General features: G+C 36.0%; 1 protein-coding gene across 1 annotated transcript in view; it reads right to left on the reverse strand.

Moving 5' to 3' along the window:
• Positions 1–10490, reverse strand: part of CWC22 (CWC22 spliceosome associated protein homolog) — a 32751-nt gene extending 22261 nt beyond the window's left edge. Inside the window, exons 1-12 of the mRNA XM_026853276.1 lie at positions 10358–10490; positions 10086–10197; positions 7088–7155; positions 6089–6205; positions 5732–5989; positions 5119–5247; positions 2740–2908; positions 2319–2372; positions 1267–1402; positions 975–1181; positions 794–856; positions 346–441 (exon numbers count right to left, since the gene is read on the reverse strand). Coding sequence (XP_026709077.1) covers positions 346–441; positions 794–856; positions 975–1181; positions 1267–1402; positions 2319–2372; positions 2740–2908; positions 5119–5247; positions 5732–5989; positions 6089–6205; positions 7088–7155; positions 10086–10112 — 1324 coding nt within the window. The 5' untranslated portion in view covers positions 10113–10197; positions 10358–10490. The remainder of the gene's footprint in view (positions 1–345; positions 442–793; positions 857–974; positions 1182–1266; positions 1403–2318; positions 2373–2739; positions 2909–5118; positions 5248–5731; positions 5990–6088; positions 6206–7087; positions 7156–10085; positions 10198–10357) is intronic.
• Positions 10491–10498: the final 8 nt, after the last annotated feature.

Genomic DNA, 10498 nt, shown 5'->3' on the forward strand with positions numbered 1-10498 from the left:
TAAGAATATGACAGAGCACTAGAAAGTGTCCAGAAAGGTTGTCTTTACTTGTTTTCACTTTCATGATTTTTTGTCTTATGATTGCAGCACTTTTCTCGCATGAAACTGGTAAGGTCAAGAACAATCAGGCAAAGTTGCTTTTCATTTTCTGCCTGTACCAAATGCTTCCTTTTAGGCCATTATTTTTATACTATTTGCTAGTAAATGCTTAGATGTGAGAGTAACTTAAAGTTAAAGCATCCCTTAACATTTGAATGGTCTTAGTTTCACAAAACATAACAAGTTAAGCTTTTCTTTCCTGTCATCTACAGCCAATCACTAGTAAGGTGCCCGTCATACACTTACCATCTTCATCCTCCTCTTCATCATCATCTTCATCGTCCTCACTACTTCCAGCCTCTTGATCTGCTTCAGATTCACTGTCACCTTCATCAAGAATTTCTGAAAGAGCAGTATCTCGCATTAAAGAGATATAGATCACAACAGCTTCATTACAAAAAAAACTTGATCTGACACCTAAGAGTGAAAGGGTGTCTCAATGGAGAACGTGAAAGAGCCAAAAAAAATAGGTATGTCGTAATTGAATGAAAATGTAGCTGGAAGAAATTGTACCAAAGAAAATAGCAGGAATACATTGGAAAGGCCTATGATGAACTTAAAGACAGTTATCTGGGACATAAACATCACCCACCGTTAAATAACAAAGTTTGATAACAATAGCTGGGTAAGTAAAGGCCCTATAAATGTGTAAATATGAAAATATTATAAAATGTGTATACACACATCCCCCTACCTTTCTTCAGCATTTTGTATTTCTCTTCATTTTCCATAAAGTTTGGATCCATCTTGAAAACATCTTTAAAATAAAAGAGAATCTTTATTTAAAATACAAAATTAAGAAAACCATAAATATTTAATCTAAGTTGTTTTCACAGGGAATGCCATGATAGAGTTATCTTCCATTTCTAACTTACTAAGAACATCCTCTGGGTTGTAGTCATCTTCTAATGGCAACATATGAGTAAACTGATCCTCCTCTTCCACAAGGTCTAATCCTTCTGGAATGACTGGATGATCCTTGAAGCCATCCTTCCTTACAGCAAACATGACTTCTATCATATACTGAACACGCATATCTATTTTAGATTCATGCAGAATATGTCGAAGACGGTCAAAGATTGCTTTGGAAAAAAAGACAGTAATTTAAATATAAAAAGCATTTATTAATATGCACACCAAAAAGACATTATGGCTAATTATACTTACCATTAATACCTCTAGGAGAAATTTCTGTTAATTTCAAGCCACTCTCTTTAATAAATCCAATTGCTACTTCAATACTGTCATCAGTAGGCCTTTCAAGAAGCAAAGTGAGCATTTCCAAACATAAAACCTCATGAGCCTATGGAAAGAATATCAGTAAAGAATTAGAATGTACCATGCTACACTCTTATTACAGTGATTTACTTGCTGGAGGAGCAATCCAGCCTTTGACAATGTCACAACACACTTGTTCCATCACACACAAGGTAACAGCAGTAGGACAAAGCTAATTAAGAGGAAGTCAAAATTTCAAATAAAATTGTACCACTTGTATTTACATCAACTTGGTAGTGAATGTGACTACACTATTGAAATGAACAAGCAAGCAATGAAAAGCATTTTGCCATTAAGAAAAAAAATAGAATGCATTTCCAAGAAGCAAATAAAACAGCACTTATACAGAAACTAGTTGTAAGTGCATTGTGTCTATAATTAAATCTGGTCTTCCAGGATCAGGGATATAAGCAAATGGCATACCTCAGATTAGTTTCCTCTTTACCAAAATGCTGTACATTCCCAATGCATTCCTGAAACACTGCTTCTTACCATTACTTTAATTGGAGTATCCTGATTTCTAACACAAAAAAGTGACATAGAGCTGGATACAAATTTGATTTAGATGCAACTGACTCTAGTTCTGCCTACATAAATGTTTAAGACAAATGACAGTGCTGTATCTGTTTAAGATCTGTGGGACAGAGCCTCAGATGACACTTGCCTTGCCTCAATATTGATCTGAATACTAGCCCAATCCCATTTACAAAAATCTGGGGAAGCTCAAGTGCAATGGTAAGTGATTACTGCACAGGCAGTTACCAGCGTCTTTTCTAAAAAAGGTCCTAACAACTTAAAGAAGGCATTAAAAGGAAACCTGAACTTAGATTTTCAGTAACCTTTAGAACAGGGAGAGCATCTTCACTTAGGCTACTGCTGTCTTGAAACTAAAGAAATAGCCATATAGAATTTGGATTGAGTAGAAACATGAAGTAACATACCACATTCTGATTCATCAAATGTGCAACAAATTTTGAAGATGTTAGACAGAGTTGCTGCAAAAGAAATAAGCCACAAAATTTTAACACATCATATATGGGAGAAAAAAAAAAATTAACTCAGACACACTACAGATTTTTGCATCTCAATCAAATTAAGTCATGAAATTATTTTGGGATACTGATAGATGTTCACAACTAGGACTGTACGCATTAAAAAAACCCTCTATCACACTACCAACTGAGAATAGGTTGTCAAGCTTTCATGATACTCTAATACTACTATACTATGTACTAATGATGGGTCCCTTCCCACAGGTTTTGGCTGTATTTCTTTGAAATACGTAATTTGAACACACTTGATACAAGGTTAACAGAGCAGAAATACAAATTTCAGCATGTTGCTTCTTCACATCTCACATACCTTATCGTTTCTGCGATATCCTTTCCGAAAATTAAGTATCAACCTCTTGAGAATCAATTCACCAATATTTGGAAACTTTGAATTGATAATTGCCACAAGAGCTGCATAAACATGGGTGAAAATTGGAGAGGCACTCTGAGCTTGCAAAATGGATCTAGACAGCAATCCCCTGTAAAAATACATAAGTTTAAGGTTTTTTCTGGTAATAAAGTATTTAATGTTTTTATTTATTATGTATCACATAAAATAGGATTGTACAGCTGGAATAGTTAGAAGATATCAGGCAGTCATTTTCAAACCACTATTTATCATGCCACAAATAGTTTTGCAAAATGTATTGCTCAAATGTGTCTGAGGCAAGAACTTCTTAAACTGATGCCTATCTTTCATTAAATACTGTTCCTATTATAACTACATTTGAAAATGCTAAACATGTAAAAAGTCTTCATCATGTACCCTGCAATTATCCCTTCTTTAACCTCAACACAGGCTATTCTTGGCTTTGAATTTTTTTTATTTCCCCCTGTTGAAAAAACAAAATCCTGTTTGTGACAGAAGACATATCTGCTTTGCAATTATTTACCAAAAACACAGAATTGTGTTTCAGTATAATGATAACTTAAAACAACCAAAACAAACTTGTAAGAAATAAAAAAATATGTTTCCCTAAAGAGGTCCCTAACAATAAAGATCTACCTAGGAGTAATAAAACTGAATGTTCAGTAAAATCAGAATGGACAAAGTAATGCTGTTCTCAAATGGAACTGCATATTTTCAACATAATAATTATATATTTTGGAACTGACAACTGATTGCAAAAGACTACTGCTTAGAGCCTAAATGAATGTAAACACACGGCTCATGAAATAGTTTTATTATACTAATGATCTCTCATACATTTATATCAAGACTAAAGTCTGAAAAGAATCCAACTTTTTTCTCCCTCTCTCTGTTTTGCTGCTTCTAATGATTTAGCACAGAATTTGACTTTTGCTGTATTACTCCATTACAAATGGGTGAGGGGGAAAAAAAAGCCCTCCAAATGTGAATCTTCAGAGTGCACACTGGTATCTCTGATCTACTGAAATCTTCCAAAAAAACCTCCTAATGGTACTAAATACAAACTACGTAAGGACCTTATTCTTTCTTGCTTTAGAGTTGACAAATGGAATAGAATTCCTTTCACACTAGTGCACAGAAACAGAGGATCTAATTTTGAAACTATTACTTATTTCTCACTTACAAACTGAAACTGGTCTTGTTCAGCTCCTATTTACCCTCCACTTATAAAATTCAGAAAAGGACTTTACAGCTAAGTAAAACTTCGTGTCATTACTTGTATATGCACCTCTGTGCAAATCTGAAAGTCAAAATTAACTGTAAAAAGGGAATTTTATAAGCTTATAAGCCACAGAAGAATTTCCAGACAAGTGTACTCTAAAAACATTCAAGAAGCTCATTTTTAAACTAAAAATATTACCGCTTGTATGAAAATTAATTTTTGGAGACGTGAAACGCAGGAAAATAAAAAGCAGTTCTACAGCAGACTGCTTGAGACTTCATTATTACTTTTAACAGGAATCACATTCAGGAACTACTTGCTCCCTCTCTACATTTTACTTAATTCTCTTCTGTTATTTTTTACTATTTGCAGGATTCTGATCTTCCCATCTGACATTCAAGTAACACATTCCTTAGCTATAACCTCTTCAAATAATAGTGGTTAAGTTGTGACAGAGAAAGTATTGCTATCTGTATGAAATGTAACAGAACTATTTCTGGATATTTTGTTCAGGTGGTTTCTTTGTTGGTGGTGGTTTGGTTTTGTTTTAAAAAGGTAGCCAATCTAAGAAACCCATCCTCCTTTACACTAGCATATCTAACCTCTACTGACATCGAAGTTAAAGCAAGGAAAGCCATCACACAGTACCTGCACAGTCACCATGACTTAGTACTGAGCTCGAATAGCATAATAATCTTTTCTCTACATTGCAACAATAAACAAGCCAACCAGATAACTGTAGTAAAACTTGTCTTGCTAAATACTGGCTACAGATATTATATGTCCCACAGAAAAAAATCCAGGAATACAAAAGGAAATAGACACACCTATAAATTGCAAGTCATTCAAGTAAAATGTGTAGGCAAAACCTTTAAGAAAAGGAAACATAGACCATCTGTTGCACTCTTAGTCCCCCAAGCATACAATCTCTTTCTGCCCAGCCCCTTCCCCGAGTAGGGGACTACTCTGCATAGGACAAAGTAGCCCAAGGTTAATCATAAAAACTGACTAGCATCCACACACTACATATAGCAGAGTGATGAACAGTATACATACTAGCAGAAAAGCAAAAGAATTGTTTTAAAGTATTAGCTCACCTTCCCCGAACAATATTTTCCTGAAGCAGCTCATGAATGATATTTTCTATATTAGAAACATTCACTTTATTAACAAGACCATTGATTGACTTCTTCAAAGCTTCCCAACTCATCCTCTGATACGCCAAGCTATTACAAAGACATCACAAATTAATGATGCGTAAATTTGAGGTAGCACTGAGTGATTTTTTTATATATATGAAAACGTGGATTTAAGTTGTAATCAGTAAAATAGGAAAGAAACTATTCACTGCATAGATGTGAAGAATAATTCACAATTATACATTTAACTCTTCGGAAATCATTGAACCAATACGATAAACCAAAATATAATTCCACGCAGATAGGTATAACCCAGTATGTTCAGTTTTCTAAGATATTTAAAAAAAAATCATCATCCCTGGTTATGTTCTGCATCCCACTTTCCCATTTGCACTTTACAGCAGAAGCAGGTGCAGTTATAATCTGATTCTTTCATGCTTCTTCCAATAAAAATATACCTTCAAAAGAATGATCACAGCCCTCAAGAGGTATCTCAATTTCACCACACTCTCCGAAATCCTTTGCTGTTTTGCTTTTCAGTAAAAACTCTAATATGTTACTTTCAACTCACCTATTTTTATCAGTGATTTGCTCTTGCATCATCCTGAGCTTGGCAGGTGGAATATACGCACCACCTGTGCGAGTAAGGATTGGATCCACTTCTTCTTTCTTCTTTTTTGAAGTGGTCTCATCATGAGCAAGTGAGCTCTGCACTGTTGACCTCTCTGGACTCCTACGATCAGGTGATGAATATCTTCTCTGCCTCCTTCGATCAGATTCTCTCTCCTCCCATTTCTCATGGTGTCTGTCTCTTCCTCTTTCCATCCTTCTAAAACAAACCACCAAACACCCAAGGGGTCATGAAAAGTCTTCACATTTTATTCTTTAAAATGAGTATTTTATTACTGATCAAGAAAGGGCTTAATACCTTCCTTCTGAAGTTCTGTCATCATAGTATTCCCTTCTTGAATATTCCTGATCATATCTGCTGTCATCAGAGTATCTTCTCCTTCTGGGAGATGGAGACCTGTCACGCTCAATACCCCTATTCACAACCCAAGACACAAAATTCTTAGTAATTAGAAAAGCAATGCTATTAACATCTGCTTGCAGTACGATGCTACAATAAAAAATTGTTCCACTTCCGCAACCTGAGTTTCAATATATTGCTCCTTTTATAATAATTTGTTGTCATTAAAAAAAAAATCAAAACCATTCATGCTCCTTTTATAATAATTTGTTGTCATTAAAAAAAAAATCAAAAATCAAACCAACACTGTAAGAGGAAGCTCCTCCTAGAACTTAAACTTAAATGCTGAATGGTAAGAACATCAAATACCAAAGGTAAATTCAGCACAATGCATTCCTTGAAACACATGCATTCATTTGTTTCATCTGCTTTTGCCTGTGTAGCATGAAGCAGAATAGACATTATTAGAAAAAAAAGTATACTGTCTTTAGTACAAGAGGTTTCATTCAATTAGAATGTGACATTAAAAGTAAACTGGTAACAGTTCATTTCATGCCTTGGTAGACTGCACTTCAAATGATATTTCTCTACCTCCTGCTGGCATCAGTAATCTTGCTCTAAGGAGACAACTGTGGTATCAGCAATATGTGAGTCCAAGTATAAAGCTGGCATCTAATTTTCATTTTCAAGTCCCAACAAATTCAGTAATTTAACTGAATGCTAAGAATTTTTTTAAGAATTCATTTTAATAACAAATCTACTTATTTACTGCTTTATTGACATGCAAGTATTTTATTAAACTTACACTTATTTTTTACTGCTCAGCTATGGCAATTTATAAAAAGAAACAGAACCTGATAGGTTGTTTGGTTTTGTTTGTTTGATTTTTATACCCTACAATTCTGTATATATACCAAACATAGTGAGTTAGATAAACTTAAAAAACAATCAGTCTACCTGTCCTCTGGAGACAAACTTTTTTGGCGTGAACTGTAGTTTTCCTTCTTTTCGTAACCGGAATCATGCTTTAATAAAACAGAAAGAAAAAAATCAAGCCCCAACATTATATATTAATTACTGTGAGCACACATAATTTGAGATCAGAGTGTACCATGTCTTCAGTTCCCTATTCCTTTACAAGAAGGGCCATCAAGTAAAGCTAATGGCAGTCAGTTATGACAAGGAGAGCTGGTTCTAAATAACAAGTAGTTAAGCAGCTGGACTCCCTGCTACAGGATGTTGCAGATGCCAAAGGCTTACATGGGTTCAAGAGACTGAACAAACAGTGAAGAAAAAGCTCACATGCGTTACCAAAAAAATGTATCTGTCTCAGGAAGCTGCAAATAGGCAGAGACTGGAAGAGTATATGGGCAAGTACTTCTGTGGTTGCACCATTCCCACACTTTTCAAGGCAACTGCTGTCCGTTACTGCTGGAGACTACAGTACATGGACCTTTGGTCCGCCCTTTCTGCTTCCTTCTTCCACGCACTATTTTACACTTTGTAACATCACATGCAATACAATTAACAGAAGTCTACCACTTCTTCTTTGAACAGTGCCTTTCCTCTCTCCTAAAAATCCCCTTTATTGTATAATTTTTCCCTACCTTCCTCCTTTTTACTAACCATGATTTATTTTCTCATGAGTCATTCCCAGCTTCATACATTATATAAACATCTAAGTTACACTGTTCCACTTGACAGATCCTGGAAGTAAATTCTAGATTTTTTGAAGTGTAAGTTTGCAGGATTGTTTAAGTAATAACACATTTCAATACTGCAGCAAATTCTGTAAGCTGAACCATAACATATGAAAGTACGGAATCATACACAAAAATCACAGTATGACAGCACCTACAACACACATAGGAAGAAGTTCACCTCATCAAGATGCTTCAAAACTACTCTGGTACAGCTAAAAGCAGCTTTTATAACCTCTAGTTTTCATTGTAAGGCTCTTCTCTTCCCTTAAAATGCTATGATTTTTCAGAACCACAATGTCACGTTATTATCCACTGTGAAATAGGTAACACTTTACCTTGACGCAGAAACTCAACACAAGGACTTGATTACGCACCTTGACCAAACTTTTTGCAGAAATACTCCATTTGTTGAAGCGGCATTCTATCCATTAGCATGCTAGCACGCTAGTTTTTGCCCCACAAAAGAACCAGTTAAAACTGTTGGTTAGTAGAATACAATGACACCTCCTTCATAAGCAGACTGTGATGGACAATTATATACCCAATTATCTCCAAAAATTAGGAGGAAAACTCTCTTTACTAAATTGCAAGTGTGGTGCTTACAATGAGTTGTGTAAGTAAACCCAACATCAAATAAGGCTTCCTAAACAAAGAATAGCAACACAAAGTTTATGAGCATCTTCCTATCAACACACCAATGAGGCTGACTTGCTATCACTCAAATTGGGGCATGTGTAAATATGTATTTATATTCTTGAGGCCACTGTAACATATATCACCTTCCCTAGGGTACATTTCTAACACGGTGTTAAAATTATTCTCGTAATTATCTTGCTGGAATCAAGACAATGGTACAAAACAAAGGCACTGCATCATTTCCTCAGAGTATGCATCCCTACAAAAGTAATGTTCATCTGACAACTTAATTCCAGAGTAACATTGTGTTTGATGGCAAAGCTAGTACAAGAAATGCACGTATTTTCATAAAAGTTTTATTTTCCTCTCAATACTTGTTTGTGGGACTATTGCATATGTCAGATTACTGAAATAATTCAAGGATAAAAAAAAGTTCTTAAGTTGTTTTTTTCGCAAAATAACATAACGCAAGACTGTAACCTCAGCTTCTAAGAAAGCGATAATAAAAATCTCTGAAAAACACAGAACAGTTACTGTATTTAAATAATATATAGCAGATGGGATGAAATTATTCTTTTCAGAATGATCCATTCTCATGTGTTCTACATCATCTGTCTTTGCCCAAGCATACCCAAAAAGACAAGCGTTCACAGAGATAAAAGAACGTTATGGTGTCTCCGTATTTAGCAGTTATCATGTCTCCTTGCAGAAACAGCTATGTTTGCTGGAAAACTTGTCACCCTCAGATCTTTGTGACCAGGCTATCTGCCAAAAGTTAAGGCCTTCTTCCTTGTCCATTTTGATCAAAATGATTATCTGAAAGTGACTAAACAGTGTGCTTTTGCTAACTGGCTTATTCTGACACATGAGGGAGCACTACCATAACCAGACTAGGAAGACGCGAGAAGATACCAAACTATCGCTCAAGCATCCCTATTAGAAACCACTTCAGTCAGAAAAGTTGGAACCAATAGAGTAAAGCCTACGAGGGGTCGAGCTCTAGAAATATAGCAGAAAAACACCATGGAGTTCAGTGTACCGGAACAGTACTGCTCCACTAACCTGCCCCAAATTTAGTGTACTCTAAAAACATCACATTTCTAAACCATCATTTTATCAAAGTAATTTTAAAGCAAATTTTTTTCTTACTGCATTCCTAAAAATCACTCCCCCATCCATTCATAGTCATACCACACAGATTTTAAACGGGAAAGCTTTAACTTTCACGGTAAGAAATCGTAGCGACATTAACGGCTACTTCCTGTCTTTTGATCTTTTCATTTTAACATCACTGTTAGGTTTTAAAGCCTCTTTTCTCTGTTCCTCTACCTGGTTCTCTGGTGAGCCATCATTCAGCCACTTTTCACCAATTACTTTACCGTTATATGCCAATAACGTTCAGAACTTTCACTGCTAGGACAACAAGTACTAGAAACTGTTGCAATCCACTGATTTCACAGGGATGTTTCTCCTGTAAACAGCTGCTGGCAACTGTGGGTATTGTTTGCTTTAAATTCAGGAAGTTTTATTTAATGTAACATGAACTATAAACTTAATTGACAGTAGTAAGGGAATAATCCATCAAACCCTACGATTTAGGTTTTAAGAACACTTACATTTACTTGCGTCACCCTGCTCTTCATCTTGACTTCCTACGTTTTATGAAGTTCTCAATATGCAGCAACGAAACAATCCAAGGCAGAGTTCAGCATATGAAAGACATTTAATCTGTAACACGGATAAGACAATCAGAAACTTTCTGTTGCACACAGTGCAGGAACCTGCGCTTTTATTTTATTCTTTTAAAGTTATGCTTGCATCGCTCCTCACAACAAAACAGACACACCCCCGCCCCAAACTAGTCAGATCTCTTCAGGTTACACAGTACCTGTCGTAGGAGATAAAGGCTGTAAAACAGCAGCCGGGAGCTCACCGGCTCCCCCGCCGCGGCCACTCGGCACAGCCACCCGCGAGACCCGGGGCAGGGGACGGCGAGGCCCTGCAGCGCCGGGGCCCTGCCCACGGGCCC

This window comes from Athene cunicularia (assembly GCF_003259725.1).
Source record: "Athene cunicularia isolate RWA chromosome 7 unlocalized genomic scaffold, athCun1 chr7_part2, whole genome shotgun sequence".
NCBI lineage: Eukaryota > Metazoa > Chordata > Aves > Strigiformes > Strigidae > Athene > Athene cunicularia.